General features: G+C 32.7%; 1 protein-coding gene across 3 annotated transcripts in view; it reads left to right on the forward strand.

Annotated features, from left to right (window-relative positions):
* The window catches only part of Pcdh15 (protocadherin related 15), a 1,685,700-nt gene that overhangs the window by 1,374,437 nt on the left and 290,620 nt on the right, over nucleotides 1-20,643 (forward strand). For all 3 annotated transcript variants that reach the window (XM_058578029.1, XM_058578030.1, XM_058578028.1), the window contains one exon: nucleotides 19,535-19,728. In XM_058578029.1, coding sequence (XP_058434012.1) covers nucleotides 19,535-19,728 — 194 coding nt within the window. The remainder of the gene's footprint in view (nucleotides 1-19,534; nucleotides 19,729-20,643) is intronic.

The raw sequence follows: 20,643 nt of genomic DNA on the forward strand, positions 1-20,643 counted from the left end.
CAGAGATACCTTTTTCTTTAGGGGTCCTGTGACGGCTCCTCCGACCTTAAGGGTCCGCAGAAAAAGAGTGAGGGAACATGTGCCTACCCCCTTTATTGAGGAGAAGCCATTCAAATGAGGCAAGGGGTCAGGTTTCAAGGGGCTGAATCTAGCTTCCAGATGTCTGCTGTCAGCAAGTTGACTGACAGCTAGGAAGGCCACACCCAAAGGCAGAGCAAGAGAAGGGGACACACAAAGGGCATTTCCATGGAACATTCTATCCCAAACAGGGCAAGGGGGTTATATCACAAAGGAATGCGTGAGCATAGCTGACCCATGGGTCTGCAGGAAGGCACGCCTACACATGAAGACACATTTTGTGAAATTTTGCGACTTCCAAGATTGGGGCAGCCACCATGAGCCACTTTGGTGTGGCCAGAGCACTAGAAGTGACTGATGCAATCAGGAAAGGAAAATGCTGGTCACAGAGCAGGATGACCTCCCACAGGATGCGATGAAGGAAAGGGGACAGTCTTAAGGAGGTCCAGGGCCCTCAGACAGGAGAGAGACAGTGTGCCTCTTTTGTCTTTCAGTTTTATTGAGATTCTATGGTAGTTTCCAGAGAATTTCACCCAGGTCAACCTCTTGACTTTTGACTGACAGCAGGATGATATTAGACTTTCAAGTTCCTACTGCCATGATCACTTTAAGTGACTCTGGCCCATGGTAACCAATTCTAATTGGAATCTGTTTGTACAAACTTTGTATTCAAGGGGGAATTATCCTTATTTCCCTGAGCTGGTAAGTGGTCTGTGAAAGGGTCTTAAAATTCTTATTTCATGGGAACTTGTATTCTTATTGGAATTATTTCAGGCCTGCATTTCTCCTGCAGATAACAGGTGATTTACTAAGGAATATAAAAAATCATTTCAACTGAAGCCAGGCCACAGATAAATCACTGTTTTTAAAAAAGAAAGCATGTTGGAATCATCACAGTGGGCCCAGTTCATAGAATTAGTCTCTTCACTTCATTTTCTCACCACTCATGCCTGTCTGTCCCCTGTTAACATGACTTTGGACAAACAGTTTAATCTTCTCTTCATTTAAAATTTAAATGCATTATTTACTTTAGGCATAAAACCAAAAATTATATATATTTATGGGTTACCATGTCTTTTCTGAATCTCACAAGAGTGTTGTAAATATTAAATTACTATATTATAAAAACTACTATACATGTTCACATTACATATGACATCTTTTATAAGTCACCTCATTATTATTATACCATTGTCATTAACTATGTGAAATATTCATGATTGTCAATATTCCTTGCTACCATATCTGTGAAATCTTTTTGTGTAACATATTTTATTTAGTTCTTTGTGGAGAAGACATGATCATAGCATTTTGAAGCATATATTAAGGTTATTTTTTGATTTCCATAATTTTAAAGAAGATTAAACAAGCCTATATAATCATTTAATAAACTTTGTCAATTTATTTAAGAAAATGATTTTTTCCTTCCAGGGTGTGTGTGTTTGTGTGTATGTGTGTGTGTGAGATATATATATATATATTTTAAATTTGATAGAAATATTTATTTGATATCTTAGTATAGTTTATTATTTTAGCAAACACTAGGTGGACTAAAAGAGCAAACTTTTTTATCAACAAAAATGTAGATATAGTTTTACATTTGTACATAACTTTATTTTTGATAGGGTAAACCATTTAATTTTACTAATATACATATAATTTCATATCTTGGCCTATTTGCACTAGAATAAAAAAAAACAAGAGCATAATTTTTACTTATACAGTTTATTCATTCATGCTACAGACTTCAATTGGATTTGAAATATTTTTACATCCATATTTTGTTCAAATGAATGGTGTTCCCCCTCTACTAAAAGGAACATCTTCCATTTAGTCACTCAAACTGGAAAACTATTATTGACACATTCCCATTTATTCCTGTCTCCCAATCTATTATGAAATCCTCCCAATTTTTCCTCTTTTACTTACTGAGTGAATTTACTGGTTTCTGTTCCTATTGTTACCACCAACTTTTACATATACCTTTGCAATACCTTTCTTTACATCTTATTTTTGTCTCCCTTCTTCATTTAGTACTAAGAGGGCTATTTTAAATTTAAGATTACATAAAATAATTCTAATACACCCTCCTGTGACTGCTATTGAAATAAGGACTGCAGTCTGTGTCCTGCTTGGCCAGTTCTCTGGATAGTATCCACATTTAAATTATATCATTTGTTTCCTCTTGCTCATTATCATGCTCCCCCTATGACTATTGATCTGCTTTTCCTCTTTAGCTTCAGTTTAAATGTCACGTCATCAAGGAAATCTTCCATAACTGCTCTAATTTATACCCTCTTATCATCTCAGAATATTCTGATTTTTCCTTCATAGCATATTATAAACTTTTTAATTATACTTTTAAAATTCTTACTCCATCAAATTATAAGCTCTGTTGAAGTAAACACTAGGTCAATTTCTTTCTTTACTTTCTGTCTTTTTTCATCACTGTTGTACACAGAATATCTTGCACAATGCTAGGAACAAAGATGTTTTTAATAAATATCCTTTCAATGAACCGAAGGATAAAGGAATTCAAGGATATAGGTAAAATAAATGTTCTCCAGTTAGGGATGTTCTCCAGTTAGGGATTTCTGTATGAGTAATGGGAAATTGCATACATTTCAGATTAATGCATTTTTAAAACTTAATTAAACTTCACATATAAAGATCTCTAGAACATTGTACTTCCTAAATTGATTATCCAGTAGACCCTTCCCATTTGGAAACTTTAGAAACTAAACAACGTGAAAACATTTCATGAGAAGTCAATCAGCTATGCTTTTATAGAGGTAAAGTTTAATAATTAACATGTTTATTCTACAGTACTTTATTGTATATGGGATCTAAAATAATAGGAGCTGTGTCAAATCATAGAGTGTAAGGAGATTACTAAAATTTAATTTCTGTTCTAGAGTATTAGGTCCAGAGTATTAGCTAAGAAAGGTAACATGATAATAATAGCAATAATAATAATAAGATATATAATATATAATATTTAAGTTTTTCCATAAATAATAAATATTACTCATAACATAAAATACTTAAAATCTATGGATCTCCCAAGACCTTAACAGACTGAACTTTCCCATTTTTTAAAATTGGTGAAAATATTTATGAGATCAATATAGTGATTACAAACAACTGCATTATGAATCTATACTACTGAAAGAGAGGGAAAATAGACTATTTGTCTTTTATATTATTTTCATATATCATCCCCCTTATATGATATATTTAGAAATACCTATTTTCAAAGAAAATGTATTTATAAATGCAATTAAAAATATCTACCTTTATATCATCTAGCATACTTTTAGGTTGTCATAGTAGTTTTCCATGGCCAAATTTCAAACATTAATGCCTAATTGCTTGAATTTTCATGAAGTTTTTGTTTGTTTGTACACATTTTTTTCAATCATATTAACTTGGACATTTTTTAATTTCAACAGTATTCTCATTATTACAGTTCTAGATATTATTGCTTTACTAGATAATTGAATTGAAATTTGGTACTACCCTAGAAGAAATAAAAAAATACTATGTTGACTTTTTTCCTTTACATCCTATAATAACAAAAATAATTTCACCAAACTTTTCATTTTTGGCTGTTACTTAAAAAATAAAAAATAAGCTATCTTTTTCTTTTTATTTCCTTTTGTAGTAATTTCTGCTCCAATGTCAAATTGCAGTCACTTGTGCAAAAGAAAAGTAGTTGGATATGGATATATTTCAAATAGAGAGAATTTTAGAGAAAAAAAAAAACAGTAACATTCCAATAAATCAGTGGGTAATTTTAGATGCAAAATATTCTTGTTCATTCAGTTTCACAAAGAAAAAAAAAACTACCACCAGGTTCAAATATAAATGCATATTACCAAGAAATATTATGGATGAATTTTCAGCCAAATTATAATTTAATGTAAATGGATTTTAATATAATTTGTACTAAACTAAGTGTTCTGAAAAATAAAAGGGTTGAATAAAATATAGTCCTATCACAAAAGGAATTTGATATATTCTATAAAACATAATCCTTATTTTCAATGAAATAATCAGATATTTTTTGAAATATTTTTATTAGTGCATTATAAACATAATATTGGGATTCATTTTGACATAATCATACATATATGGAATAAAATTTGCTCCAATTCAGTCCTTATTGTTTCCTCTTTCACTCTGCTGCTCCCTTCCCTGTTACCTTTCCTCCACTCTACTGTGCTTTCTTCTCTTTATTTATATTTTTTAAAATTAATGTGTTATAGACATGTATAAAAGTGAGATTACTGTATGATATTTATATAGATACACAGAACAGTTTGGTTAGTTTCATTTCACCATTCTTGCCTTTTCCTGTCCCTTCTCCCTTCCCCTCAATCATCTTCTTCTACTCCAATGATCTCTCTTCTATTTTCATGAGATCCACCCCATCCCCATTTTCTCTTATTTTTGTAGAGTTTCCACATATGAGAGAAAACATTTGGCTTTTTACTTTCTGTGTCAAGCTTTTTTCACTCAGTATGATGTTCTCCAGTTCCATTTGTGTACCAGCAAATGCCATAATTTCAATATTCTTCATGACTTAGTAAAACTTCATTGTGTATATATCACTTTTTTTCTTCATTCATTCAAATGTTGACGGGCATCTGGGATGATTCCACAACATCTCTCTTATGAATTGTTCTCTTATAAACATCGATATGTCTATGTCACTATATTATGCTGATATTAGATCTTATGGATATATACAGAAGAGTGAGATAGCTGGATCATATTTTGGTTCCATTCCTGGCTTTTTGAGACACATCCATACTGCTTTCTAGAATGGTTACACCAATTTGCAGTCCAACCAACAGTATATAACATTTCCCCACATCCTCACCAGCATTTATTATTATTTGTATTCTTGGTAATTGTTATTCTGAATGGGGTGAAATTAAATCTCAATGTAGTTTTAATGTGCATTTTGCTGATTGCTGGAGAGATTTAATTTTTTTTCATTTATTTTTTGGCCACTTGTTTTTTTTGTTTTTTTTTGTTTTTTAAGAAATGCCCCATTTAGTGCTTTTGCCCATTTATTAAGTAGGTTGGTTATTTATTTATTTATTTTTTGTTAAGTTTCTTGAGTTCTTTATATGTTCTGGATATTGATCCCCTCTCTGAGAAGCAGGTGACAAAATCTTTCATTCTGTAGGCAGTCTCTCTTCATGCTCTTGTTTCCTTTGCTGTGCAGAAGCTTTATAATTTGATGCTGTCCACATTTTGATTCTTGATTTTATTTCTTGTGTTTTGGAAATCTTGTTAAGGAAATTGGTGCCTGTACAAACATGCTAAGGTGTTGGGCCTACATTTTCTTCTAGTTGTTGCAGATTTTCTAGTCTAATACCTAAATCATTTGTCTACTTTAAATCACCTTTTGGGCAGAGTGAGAGAGAGGGATCAAGTTTAATTCTTCTACATGTGAATATCTAGTTTGACCAACATTATTTGTTTAAGGCTGTCTTCACTCCAATGTATATTTGTGGCCTCTTTGTCAACTATCAGGTGACTGTATCTAGGTGGATTTTTTCTGTTCTATTCCATTGGTCTTCATGTCGGTTTTGGTGCCAATACCATGTTTTGTTTGTTTGCTTATTTGTTTTTTGTTTTGTTACTATAGCTCTGTAGTATAATTTCAAACCCAGTATTGTTTTGCCTACAACATTGTACTTCTTGCTCAGTGTTCTTTGCCTTATTTTTCCAAATTAATTGTAGAACAGTTTTTTTTTCCCAGTTCTGTGAGGAATGTCATTGGTATTTAGATGAAGACTGCATTAAACCTTTCTAATGCTTTCTGATGCTTTGGTAGTATGGTCATTTTAAAATATTCATTGTACCTATCCAAGTACATAGCAGGTAGTTCCTTCTTCTAAGGGGTTCACAATTTTTTTCTTCAGTGTTTCATAGTTTGTTTTTGTTGTTGTTGTTTATTTGGTTTTGTATACATCTTTTACCTCCTTTGTTAGATTTATTTCCAAGTATTTTTTGAGGTTATTGTAAATGGGTTAGTTTTCCTAATTTATTTTTCAGCAGATTCATCCTTGGAGTAAAAGAATGCAATTGATTTATTATTATTGACATGTATCCTGCTATTTTACTGAATTAATCTATGAGTTCTAGAAACCTTTTGTGGAGTTTTTTGTTCTTCTAAATATAGGATCAGGTTGTTAGCAAGCAAAGATAATATGAGCTCTACTTTCTCATTTTGTATTCCTTTTTCTCCTCTTGCCTTATTGCTCTGACTAGAGTTTCAAGGACTATATGGAATAGGAATGGTGAACATACGCGTCTCTTTTGTTTCCTGTTTTTAGAGACAATGATTCCCCCCGCCCCGATTCAGAATGATATTGGTATTGGGTTTGTTTAATATAGCCTTTATAATGTTGAGGTAACTTCCTTCTATCCCTTGTTTCTCTAGTGTTGTAAACATGAGTGGATAGTGAAGTTTTTCAAATAGTTTTCTGCATTATTTTCAGATAATCATTTGAGTCTTGTTGTTAACTATGTTTTATGTGGTAAATTGCATTTGTTGATTCATGATACATTACTTTTAAAAAAAGATTTACTTTTTAGTTATAAGTGGACATAATATCTTTATTATTTTATTTTTATGTCGTGCTGAGGATCAAACCCAGTGCCTCATGCATGGTAGGGGAGCGCTGTACCTCTGAGCCACAACCCCAGCCCCATGGTACATTACTTTCTTAATGTGTTTTTGAATGTGATTTATCAATACTTTATGTCCTTGAAATCATATGAAATTAGAATGTGTTACCCCTTTCCTATGTATTTTTTCTCTCCAGTACATTATCTTTAGGGATATTGGCCTGAGGTTTTCTTTCCTAGGTTTGTCTTTGGGCAAACCATTATTAATTGTAAAACTTGATAGAAAAAACTAAGACTATTATTTGATTTCATTTAAAAGTGATTGGGAAAAGATTGTCTGTTAGGACTTGAGTTCTTGACAGGGCATTTAATACTCAGGAGGGTGAAGCATATATGCTTTCATTAGGTTGGAATAATAAGGACAAAAGAATGGTAATTTCATGAGACATTAAGGATATGCATTTGATTGCCATTGGAGAGAGGGGGATCTGAGTCATGTAAGATTTACTTTCCTTTTACTAAGTCAAATACATGTTGATTTATTCTTGAAATCCCTTGTTTTGAAATTTTTCTATATGTTTATAATACTTCCTTACTCCTGTATAATAGCGCTTATGTTACAGATTCTTTTATTTCCTGTCACGTTTCCCAGAGCACCTGTTTGATAGAAATTATTCTATTTGTATCTTTCCTTCTGCATTTTTCAGAGTTCAAAATCTGGAACAAATTAAAGTCTTTATTCATAAATCAGCTTGTTTATCGGTTCATTTAAGGAATATCCCTCATTACAAAGTAGTATAGCTTTGTCTGTTGTAATTAAAATGAGATTTCTTGAGAAATATTTACAACCTGGTCCTAAAATTGATGGATTAAAGCTCATAAAGTAGGGATAGATGGAAACTAATTTTGAGGAAATCCTAAACTGACATAATGAGAGTTGAAGTTGAATATCGCAGAGTGCAATAGCATTGGAGTACTTAAGTCCCCATTTCCAATTTCAGAGTGTAAGTAATGAGAATGAATGTATTTCTACAAAATGATTCTGAAGTTGCCAAAGAAGTAAGTTCTCCAAATTATCACAGAATATTAGGAAATATTTAAAGATTTCTTGTTTTATTCTTGGCTTTCTTTGAGGAAGAGGAACATCTAGTTTACAGATCCATCTCCAGTGAAAACATTTCTGATGGTTCATAAGAAATTTATTATGATGTTATTGTTACTAGTGTCTGTAACTCTTTCTGATTTATACATTTGAGAAAAAATTTGACAACTACCAACTCTACAAAGGCACCCATCATCCTGAGTTATTCTATGATATGCTGAACAGAAGAGAATTAATCAGTTGCCTGTTATACATTTTAAAGAATCAATTGTTTACATTAACTCCAGAGAAAATAAATCTTGAAAGAAATAAATCTTCAATGTTCAATTTGCTTAACCAGCAAGACTAGTATTTGGTTCAGCATGACTATCACCCTTGAGGTCCTTGAAAGGGCTTACCCAGCTTCAAGTTTATTCATCCATAAGCAAGGATACAGTACAAGCAATGAATAATTTTATAGCAATAACATAGTGAAAATCTTGTGACCTCTGGATATCTCTTTTTATGTCCTTTAAACAATATGAATTCAGAATGTGTCACCTCTTTCCTATATATTTTTTCTATCTAGTACATATAATAGAGTTACTAAAACACTGGCAATCCCCAGAATATATTTCATCCAGTAAGGAAATTAAATTCCCTAAACAAATCAGATTAATCATAATTTTTCATAAATTTTCTTTTATTATTCCTTTAGCATTTGAAAATTGTTTATTTCCTTTGTCTTATTTTACTTATTTTTTTTAATTTTAATTTGTTATATATGACAGAAGAATGCATTACAATTCATATTACACATATAGAGCACAATTTTCATTTCTCTGGTTGTACACAGAGTAGAGTCACACAATTGGTATCTTCATACATGTACTTAGGGTAATGATGTCCATCTTATTCCACCATCTTTCCTACCTGCTTGCTCCCTTTTTTCCCCTCTCTCCCCTTTTCCCTATCTAGAGTTCAAAGGGTTCTCTCACAGGCATAGTTTTATTAATTAAAAAACAAAATTATTTGTCTGAGCATGAGCGCAGTGGTCAGATGCTTGCCTAGGCTGTGTGAGGTTCTGAGTTCAATCTCCAATATTACACAAGCAAAGCAAGTAAAAGAAAACAAACTTATCTTCTCCATGGTACCTCTGGTAAGGTTGGGACAGACTAAAGATTCTCATTGAGTTTCTTCATAAGAGACAAATGGTTGAGAAAAACAACATGGTGATATTAAGTGAAGTATTTATATTAAAATATAACTAAAGTACTTACTTTAACTTATGTTTTTAATAAGCATTGATAGAGACATTCAACTATGTGTATATAAGTATTTTGAATGTAAATTAAATTATTTTGCTGGTAAGTCTGTCTCCACAGATATGACCTTGTTTAAGAGTTTTAGATTGCCTTCCCAAATAACTTTTCTCTCTTGGAGATCTATATCTACTCAAATTTTATTTTGATCTAAATGCATAAGTAAATTTGAAAATTCTTCATTACTACATAGAGTTGAGGCAGAGAATTGGATTACCACCAAATATTTCACTTAATATTATCAAGTTGTTTTCTTAACTTTCCCAGCCAATCTGCTTTTTCACATGTACTGTACATTTTCCATTACCAGAGTAGTTATTAGCAACTGTTTATCAGACAATTCTGACTAGCCCCCAGGTAAAAATGTTTACTAGCAAAAACTTTGGAGTATTATTCCATTATACCAACCAGTTGTTTCTTATGAGGAAACTCATTGAGCATCTTTAATCTGTCCAAACCTTACCAGAGGTACCATGGAGAAGATAAGTTTGTTTTCTTTTACTTGCTTTGCTTGTGTAATACTGGAAATTGAACTCAGAACCTCACACAGCCTATGCAAGCATTCTACCACTGAGCTATATGCTCAGACAAATAATTTTGTTTTCTAATTAATAGAAATATGCCTGTGAGACAACACTGATAGCAACCATACTTAAAAAATGATATCCTGCTATAATTTAGACTTGCCTGTTACCACACTATTCCTCCCTGACTTGATTATCCAGTAGAACAAACTGTAAACTTTTAAATTCATTGTATTACATCAGTCATTCCTGAGTAATGCCAGCTTAGTGAAGAAGATTATTCCCTACATTGTTTATTTGGGTTAACAAGTGGGTCCAGCAAACCAACTCCAGTTCACAAGTCTCCAGATTCCTCTCAGCTCTTAATTTCCAGAGTTGATGTGCAGGCCAAGTACACATGGTATGAAAGTACTTTAAGTAGGCTTTGTGTGCACAGAACTATTGTGTCTCTTAGAAACTTCTAGCTTGGGTGTATTCAAATTCTGGGTGAAGTTCATCCTGAATGTTCCAAGAGCTTCCCATAAATGTCCCTGGTGAATTTCCAGGAGCAAATCATCTGTGATATGGGATCATGATGTACTTCCTTATGCAAATTCTTGGGCCTGGTTTCAATTTTCTTAATATTTGTTTCTATTCAATCCCACCCTCCACCACATCTGGTGAATTAAAAGAGCTGTAGTGCCGGAACACCAGTGACAATGTTTAAGTGATGTCATTCTGAAACACATTATGCATATTTAAGCTATAGCTGCTGCCACAGAATATATCAGCTTAAGTCAAGCTAGGATTTCTCTTAAGGCTTCAAATGCAATAATAAACAAAACAAGCAAAAAAGATCCATGTGATACATGTAAACCTAGTATTCTGGCACATCATCAAGGGACATATTGGTAACAAATGATCTCTCTATAATTCTCAGATATATCTTGTACCTTCATTTATACAAAAGTCAAATCTGGGCACTTTTCCAGCATTGACCATGACTCAGTGCTACATCTGAAAAGAGCATCTAGGAGGGTTGTACTTTGATCTACAACATTTTCTTGCAGGAAAATATCATCATATTTTCTTCAAGTCTTTGTTTATGTGTTATCTATTCCATATTCTACATTTTCCATACTGCTTATTTATTTATCACTATTCTTAACACTGATTCAGTCTTTAAAGTTATGATTGTTGATTCTAATCTCTTTTCCACCTATGGTACTGCTGTTTTTTTCTTGCCAGGCTTTTCCATTTTCCACTCCCAGGAAAAAGATCTAGGTTTCAAAATTTGGCAAGAAGTGGTGTGAAGTTGATTGTCAATTCCTAGAATCGAGAGAGTAAACTATAAAAGTTTAAAAGACAAAGACTTAAACAAATATTCCTTGAACTAAAGTTTAGAAAGTACATACAAAAGGAGGAATAAAGGAGAAAAATGAATCAAATAATGAAGTAACATGAACAATTAGCCTGAAGGACATCCTATTAATGCCCAAAAAAATAGGGTACAATGACACAGATGAATAAAAGCAATCATATGTGTGGATAAAATTCTCTTTGTAATTTTTGAGAGCCTTCCTGAGTTAATAATTTTATGTGCTAATATACATTTTTTCTTCTATGAATTATTTTACTAAATTTAGGCAGTTGTACAGCAATTACAACATAGGTCTGTACATTTCATTTCATCATTGCAAATGTTTGTTCATGCCCACTTGCACTCAATACTCTCTCTACAGTTCTAGGCAGACATTTCACTGATTAAAATTTTTTCTTGTCTACAAATTTAAAATATGAAGTCAGATTATATTAGTCAGCTTTCTGCCTTGTGCCAAATTTCTAAGAAAAATAAACTTTAAAAAGTAGAAAGATTCATTTTGGTCCCAAGTTTCAGAGATTTCAGTCTATGTTCACTTGGCTTTGTTGCCTTTGGGCTTGAGATGAGGCATAACATCAAAGTGGACAGCATGTGGCAGAGAGCTCTCTGCTCACCTCGTGGTAAAAAAGAAGCAAAAATATAGAGGCAGTGGTATAAGACACCAATAGCCCCCATAAGGGCACACCCCCAGTGACTTCCTTTACTTTCACTAGACACTACCTCCTGAAGGTTCACCCATCTCCCAACAGCACCATAAGCTGGTGGCCAAGCATTTAGCATATGTGCCTTTGGGGGAATATCTAAGATAAAAATCATCATACATATTACATGTAGTTTTATCTTTTTTTTCCTCTCATTTTTTGTATGGCTTTTTTTTTAACTTAGCATGTTTATATGGCTAATCTCATACTGCACCCTCATGAATCAATTCTACATTTCTGTTTCTTTGAATTATGAAATAATATTCCACTATATAAAAATACACATTTGGTTATCTGTAAATCAATTGATAGATATTTAGTTGTTTCTAGTTTTGGAGGTATGAATAATATGGCTAAGAATATTCTGTTCAAATTTCTTTATAGACAAATTTTAAAAAATTATTATTTTAATTATATTTACAAGAAACTGTGTGATAATTTGACATGTATACATCATGTAATGATCATTTTTTTTCCTATGGGTATATATAAATACCTAGAAGGAGACTTACTAGATTTTATTGTAAGCATATTTGCTTAAGGGTTCTCTCTCTCTCTCTCTCTCTCTCTCTCTCTCTCTCTCTCTCTCTCCTATCAAGTGCTAAGCATCAAACTCAGGCCTTGTGTGTGCCAGGCAAGTGCTCTACCACTGAATTTCAACCCTGTAATATGCTTAAGTTTTTTTAAAGAAACTACCAGATTACTTTTTACAGCCATTAAACCATTTTAATTTTTTTATAATAGACTCATTGGCACTTAGTATTTTCACTTTCCATATTAAATCTACCATAGCTGGTGCTTAGTAGTATCTCATGTTTTTAATGTGCATTTTCCTAATGACTAATGACATTAGAACATTTTCATGAGCTTATTAGTCATCTAGTGAAATATCTGTTCAAATCCTTTGCCTATTTTAAACAAATTGTATTGTTTTCTTAGTATTGACTTTAAAGGGTTTTGTATAGATTATAAACACAAATCCTTTATCAGAGGTATAATTTTCTCTATTTTAGTGGTCAGTGATTTTAACTAATTTTTATGTGATATATCCAATCACCATAGCCCAAAGTTCTATCTCCAATATGCTTCTCTTTGCCACTGTAAAAAATGGATGTTAGTGAGGTTCTAGTGGTGGGTCCAGATATGCAGTATAAAAGAAGGAACAGAATTTTGAATTTTGAAATTAGACTGTCCTATGATGAAGTAGATGAAAACAAGAAAGCAAAACATAAATATACTATACTAATAGGGGCAAAATGCTGTTTGTTTTTTCTCATTCTAACTTAGTACTTTTTTGTTTCATTTATAAGTTATAGAGTTTTTGCATAACTACTATGTCAGTGTTTTCATTTTATGACTAAATTTTACATTAAGCAATAAAATATACATCTAATAAAATCATAAAAAATAGCATGTTGGTATACTAATTTTTTCTCTGTTGAATTAAAGTATCTACTGTTTGAGAAAATTTAAATGTCACAATTTTTTTAATGTAAAGGCAATTCTACAACCTATTACACAAACCTTGAAGAATTGTTTTTCTTATACTTTTACAAATAGACAAGACAAATAAATAAATAAATAGCCAGAAAAATCTGCCTTAGTAAATGTAAAATACAAAATAATAGGAATTTCCATGACATACTGGGAAGCAGATGGAAGTGAATTGTACAAAAAGTGCAATTTTTTCCCTACTATGGTAGAAAATCAAATCAGAAAAATCCAGACAAGAGCTGAGATTCTGAGAAGAGCAAAAGTGTCTCCTCAATGACTATGCCTTCAGAAAACCCCTACTCCAGCTCTCTATCACTCCCCTTAAATTCTCTAGGTGAAATGCACTTGAAGTTAGAACACAAATTCCTTAGACTGTCTTATGCTTAGATTCTAACAGACTACCCAACTTAGTCAACAAATATTTAGAGTATGAGGTTTCTATAACCAAAGAGGTTTTGTCATTAAAAATTCAAAATGTGTTTCTATATAAATCAGAAAATCCCATACCAGAGGAAACCTATGATGTGAATGTAGCCTGTTTTTATCACAGAAAACAATATGGCTTCCATTCTTTAAAGTTTGATTTTATTATTTATGCTGTTGACGAAAACTTTTCTGTCTCCACATCTCTCGTTTGTCATCTAAATCAGGTATGAAATGTTGTGGTTCATATTTTGGATACCAGAAGAATTTAACCATAATTTTCATCATATACAAGAACCATTAAAAATAACTGACCCAGCTGGGTGAGGTGATGCATGCCTGTAATCCTAGTGGTTCAGGAGGCTGAGTCAGGAGAATTGAAAGTTCAAAGCTAGCTTCAGCAATTTACTGAGGCCCTAAGCAACTTAGTGAGACCCTATCTCAAAATAAATAAATATATAAGTAGATAGATAGATAAATACAATAATAATGATAATTGATCTCTACTTTGATTTTTTTCTCTTGCATCCTTTTTGTCTAAAATTGTATTAACCTCCCCAGGTTTCCCTGCCCTCCATAAATATACACACAACACAGACTCACATGCACACACAGAAAAAAAAAGGAAACAACATAGACAACCATACATAGTAAGTATCATATATAAGTTAATTCTTTCTTCTTTTTTTTTTTTTTTAGCTCTGCTGTAGTGTTTTCTAAACTCTTTTAGCACAACCAGCAAAAACTCTGAATCAGCTTGTCTCAACTGAGCTCAGCAACTTCATTGCGTGCTAGTCTTTTTCTAGTTCATCGTGTTTGGCATCCCTGAGAATGTTTTAGCAGAACCTTGTGTTGCTTAACATCAGGGGTATGTTTTTTTGAGAAATGCTTCATTAGATGATTTCATCACTGTGCAAACACATACATACATATGCAAACTGAGATATAAAGGTCCATTACTCAATGTGGCATTCAGAGACAACATAAACAAGTCATTTGAAGCTGCTGCTGCTGGCATATCATGACGAACTGTTTTATAGTAATAGTAAATGTTTTTATAAGTAGATGAAGTATACTCTAAAACAATGATGACAAGTATGGCATGTAAAATAAACATAACCCAGTAACAGTTACTCATTACTATTTTCAAGTGTTAGGAACTGAGCACAATCATGTATGCTATACATTTGTACTGCGGGCAGTGCAGAGTGTTGTTTACACAATCACTGCCCCCAACATATGAGTAATGCATTACATTTCAAAGTTACAATGCCCACAACTTCACTAGGTGATGGGAATTTTTCAGCTCCATTATAATCTCATGAAGGCACTGCTGTCTGTGCAATCTGTTGTTGTTCAGACGCCCTTATATAGCACAGGGCTCTATTTCATTCACATATGCCCTTCCTTTTTCCATAAAATGCTCTTAATCCATTTTCTTCAGTCATATTCTCATCTTCCAAATTCTATCTTAACTGTAACCTATGCCAGAAAGGCTTTCATGTTTATCCTATCACCCACTCATTGTTCCTTGGGCTCATTTTTTAATTGCACTTGTCACAACATGTCAATATGGATTTCTTTGTTTATTATTGAAAAATCTCTCTCATCTGGCAGTAAGTTGCAAAAAACCACAGAGCCCAGTATAATTGACCAATTTTAGCTTACACTTCACTCCTACTGTGTTGCCTGGGAACACTGTACATGATCATTAATTATTTTTAAATAAATGTTTTTCTACATATTTTTCCCAGAATTATGTTATCTGGCATTAATAACAAGTGGTCTAAGTAGTTTACTTCTATAACACTTTTCTTTGGAAAGATTGCAATATTTTTCAGGATTTTTACAACTGAGATTTACAAGTTATAGCATAACATCAATTCAAAGTGCATCTTGCACATTTAACATCATTGTGAAAAGAATCAAACTTGAGCATTCATGGTCCTATCTTATTCTAAATATGTCAAATACTACTCAAGTGGCTGTGTTTTATTCCCCTTGTCATTCTGATTCAAATATTCAACCTGAATAATAAGAGATTTTTTAAAGATGTTTTAAAAAATGTATTTTTAAAAGCGCTCCATTTTAAAATATAGATAATTCTTTAATTCAGAAGTCAAACAGACTTTATTATCACTCATTTAACGATTCATTATAATTTTGGGGGGGGGGCTACCGGGGATTGAATTTAGAGGCATTCAACCACTGAGGCACATCCCCAGTCTTATTTTGCCTTTTATGTGGAGACAGAGTCTCACTGAGTTGCTTAGCCCCTCACTTTTGCTGAGACTGGCTTTGAACTTGCAAAACTCCTGCACCAGCCTCCCAAACCACTGGGACTACGGGCATCATTATGATTTTTACGCAAAAGCCACACCACTACCTTAATATTAAGATCTTTGCCCATTGTATGAATAATCATACGTTAATCAAAGAGGACTAGCTTTGATAATACCCCACAAGAACAACTTAGAGGAAGAAAAGTTTACTTTGACTCAAAGTTTTAGAGGATTCTGTCCATGGCAGATTGTCTCCAAGGCAGAAACATCATGGTGGAAGAACATGGCTGAGGAGAGCTTCTCAGCTCCTGGCTTCCAGGAAGGAGAGAGACAGAGAGAGAAAGAGAGAGAGAGAGAGAGAGAGAGAGAGAGAGAGAGAGAGAGAGAGAGAGAGAGAGATGCAAGGGGGAAGTTATACCTTTTCAAGACATACCTGAATTGACCTACTTACCCAAACTAGGTCCCAAATCCTAGTAGTCCATTCTGCTATCAATGGATTAATTGATCAGTGAGATCAAAGCCCTCATCATCCTATCATTGCTGAAAGCGCCACCTGTGAACCTTGCTGCGCTGGGGACCAAGCTTTTGAATCATGGGTTTTTTTTTTTTTTTTTTTTTTTTTTTTTTTTTTTTTTTAATTTTTTATTGTGGGTTGTTCAAAACATTACAAATTTCTTGACATATCATATTCCACACTTTGATTCTAGTGGGTTATGAACTCCCACCTTCACCCCATACACAGATGAATCATGGGTTTTTTTGCGTGGGATCCCAAATCAAAATTATAACAGATGGTTTGACATATAAAATGATCACATGGCACCGCATACCGAGATCTCAAATCATAATGTTCCCTACAGAAATAGTCATAAAGCAAAATAAGAAGAATAAACAATCATTAAATTCTTTTTCTACAAATGTAGTATTTTTGTGGTTGAAGTGACATAATTTCAAGTTAAATTAGCATTTGAAATTAAATTTTGATTCATATATATATCAAGAAACTTCAGTAGTAAACTTAGCTTCCAGAATAAATGAAAACCATGTCATCAATGATATTCTTCCTATTGGCTGGCACTGTTTTATTTCATGAGAACCTTTGATTTAGTTACTTAAAGACAAGAGGAGCAGCGGAAACTGGCATTGGTCAGTTATTGAGTTGCAGTTGAATTAAACCCTCACCATAGTTTAGCTGCAAAATTAGCATTTAAAGCTCTATCTACCAACATATGATAGACTACAGAAGGAAAGTCTACTGCTTAGTAATATTGAGGATTAAAGAAGTGCCTTGGCTTGCATGAAATACATTATTATTGGTCAGGTGTTCAGAGTCAGAGTCTCAGTTCTCTTTTCTAACCTTGGACTATCATTGATTTCTTCAAAAGTATGTTGATTCTTAGCCCATGTTTTATTATTTAGTACTAAGAGATTGAAAATAGTTTAAAGGTATTTAACTAACCTAAAAATAGAATTCATTTTTCCCCTAATCTTTCCACATGCTAATAGTTTCTGAGGAGCTAGTCATTTTCCCTGAATATTATACCTCATCTGTGGTTGACTGGCTCTGCAATTTTAGGGGTATTTCGCTTGCCTGTGCTTCACAGCTTTGTGCAGTATTTACAGCACCTCCCAGATGGGTGTCTTTCTCAATTTAATTATCATCCAGCTTATCTTCCCTTCCAACCTCATTTATGAAAATGTTAAATAAGACCAGCCATAATACCCATGTCCCTGAAGCACACTCCTCAACACCTCTTCTTAACTTGATGTGTTGCCATTTATCATTAAATTCCTTTAGCCAATTTAAGTCCCAGGAAGAATGTTAATATTGAATCCAATTTGAGCTAAATTTTAATTAAGATTTCCTGAGACATTTTGCTTAAGTGATTTACTATAATCAAAATTGATATCTCCTTTCCTACCCCCACCCTCTAATTATCTAACTTTATCCACACACAAAAGAGAACGAATTTATCTGACTTAAACAGTGCTTCATAAATATACATCATTCATTTTGGCTGTTTCTATGAATAGTTTCCTTCTTTTTTGCCTTAAGGTCTATGTCTGTCATTCCCATGTACGTCACAGAATCATTTAATGAAATGTCTTTCCTTCTGGCAGCCACATCTGTCTACCCTAAAGTATCCAACCACAAGATTTAGCTGTATTAATGCCAGTCTCTCAAATTTCCTTTTATCTTCCAAGTATTTTTGTTACTGCTATTTCTGTGTATAATATCAGGCTAAATGCAACTGCAGTAAATTCAGAAATTGAATATATCCCACCTATCCATGTAATCCTCTTGGGGTGTTGTTTAAGAAAAACTTTGTTTACATTTCTGGGGAATATTAAAACTGAACCTTCAAATGGGCCATTAATTACTATGAAGTGAAACTGAAGTGAAGTTTCAAGGTACATGTGGACATTCACAGGGTATAAAGAAAGTAGTGTGCCCCAGAGGACTTGTCAGATTCCCAAAGGAGTCTGTGAACTATAAAAAGCTACTGACATTATAGAAGTAAAATATGGGATTAGAGTCACATGAGAAAATGTAATTAAATAAGAAAAAGATTTCTACTATGTATTAAAGTTGTGTATGTTTTCCTTATAGAAAACATAGAAATAGAAATAGAAACATTTTGTTTTCTTCCATGTTTAAATCTCATCCATTTTCCTCCTTATGCAAATTCTGGTATGAAGAAAACATAAAGTTCTGTGAATGTTTGTAAAATGCATATTATAATACTTCCCGCTAGAATCCATTTCTATTCTTTTTCTTTCTTTAGTTTGTATATATGTATAAGGAAATCAAGGATCCTTATTTAACATAATCATTATTTTTAATGTTGTTTTATAGGATTAATAAAGGTTATTTTCTTTTCATATAGTAACCCAAATATACTGTTTTATTAGATACTCTTTGCCTCAAAATGACTATAAGTATGTGCATATTAGTTCTACCTGTGTTTAGATGCTTATACAATATCAATTCAGGGGCTCTGAATATTTTTATTTTCTCAAAAAATTATATCTGGGGTTGCATTAACTTTTATTTTCTGCAATTAAAGATAAATCTGTTTATTTTCTATACTGCAATTCTGGAAACCTTATCAGTCTTTCATACATCAGTGTCAGCAAGATTATAAGGCAGGAATACATTATAATGGAAAAAATTGAGAGTAAAAGGAAAGATGGCAGTAATAAAGAGAACTTTGCCTATTTTTTTTCCTGATCTCAGACTACAGAAATATGTGTTTATGTATCAACAACAGAAAGTGAGAAAAAATATTAAATTTTCTACAGGATATTAGATTTTATGTTAGGAATTTCCTCTGTTTTATTTATTTAACATAAAAATAGTCTTCAAGATTCAAAGGTTTTTCTCATCACTCTTAAAAGAGAAGAAAACCTCTTTGCAACTGTGATTTTTTTTTTCAGTATCCTAACAGAACACAGGAGGCTCAAATCAACAAAACAAGAGCATATAGGCCAAGAAAAGTTTCTTCACTTATATTTTGTCTTTGAAAACAAGCTCCTTGTGGTTTGGGGGAGGAAAAAAAAATAACACAATGGTGAAAAGTTGAATCCCAAGAGGATTTATATTGTGATTTTCAATTCCAGCTCACTGCAGTCGACGCAGATGAAGGGTCAAATGGGGAGATCACGTATGAGATCCTGGTTGGGGCTCAGGGAGACTTCATCATCAATAAAACAACAGGGCTTATCACCATCGCTCCGGGGGTGGAATTGATAGTCGGGAGGACTTATGCGCTCACGGTCCAAGCATGGGATAATGCTCCTCCTGCAGAGAGAAGGTAATTTATATTAGAGCCAATGCAGTCTTTTTGTTGCTCCCGTTTAACCCTATAATTAAATTTAAGAGGCTCGGCAAGTATTCTTTTATCCTGTAAACATCTAAATTAGAACAGAAAATATCAGAGCATTCTCAGGAACTGCGTATTCTTATTGGTTAAATTTTGGGAAGAGGACATTAAAGTTAATATTAAACCACAAAATGATCTCACAGATGAAGGAGGAAGGTCTCTGTTCTAAAGTAGAATTGGAAGATATCAGAGGCATGTTTCCAATTTATTACTCAAAAACAAGGTTGCTGACAGTGAAAGACTCTTTTCTTCAAAGAACTTCACAGATTGTCAGAAGCATGTTATGTGTCAGGATTTTGAAACCACCTCTCAGTGAGTAATTATTAAAATTTATACGTAAAATATAAATGTGAATTATATATATTATATATATATATATATATATATATATATAATACTTACTACAGACATGCACACACACACACACAGAAGTTTAAAATTTTACTAATACAACTATATTCTTTTAGTTCCCCATTTGATCTCAAACAACAGGAAGTGTTGTTCCTCTTAATAATAAATTATTTCCAAATTTTCAATAGACATTTTAAAAAATATTAATGAATATGAATATAATCTTACACTTTGCTGGATTATTCATCTTTCACAATTTGTCTGTTTTGGGTTTGTGTTTTCATATGAATTCTGAATAAATTCCTCAAATTTTTTCACAGCTATTTAATATTTTTTCATATGTATGTGATTCTGTTTAAGAAGGCAACTTTCCATGGATTTTTTTATTTCATTCTTTTATACTGATAATAGAGAAATAAATAAATTGAACATATATCACTTTGATGAATATGTACAAGTATATAAAAAATTCCCAGTGGAAAGACAAATGAGTAT

Source organism: Marmota monax, unplaced genomic scaffold (assembly GCF_021218885.2).
Source record: "Marmota monax isolate L192 unplaced genomic scaffold, Marmota_monax_Labrador192_F-V1.1 WCK01_AAM20220418_F8-fsc00019, whole genome shotgun sequence".
In the NCBI taxonomy this organism is placed as follows: domain Eukaryota; kingdom Metazoa; phylum Chordata; class Mammalia; order Rodentia; family Sciuridae; genus Marmota; species Marmota monax.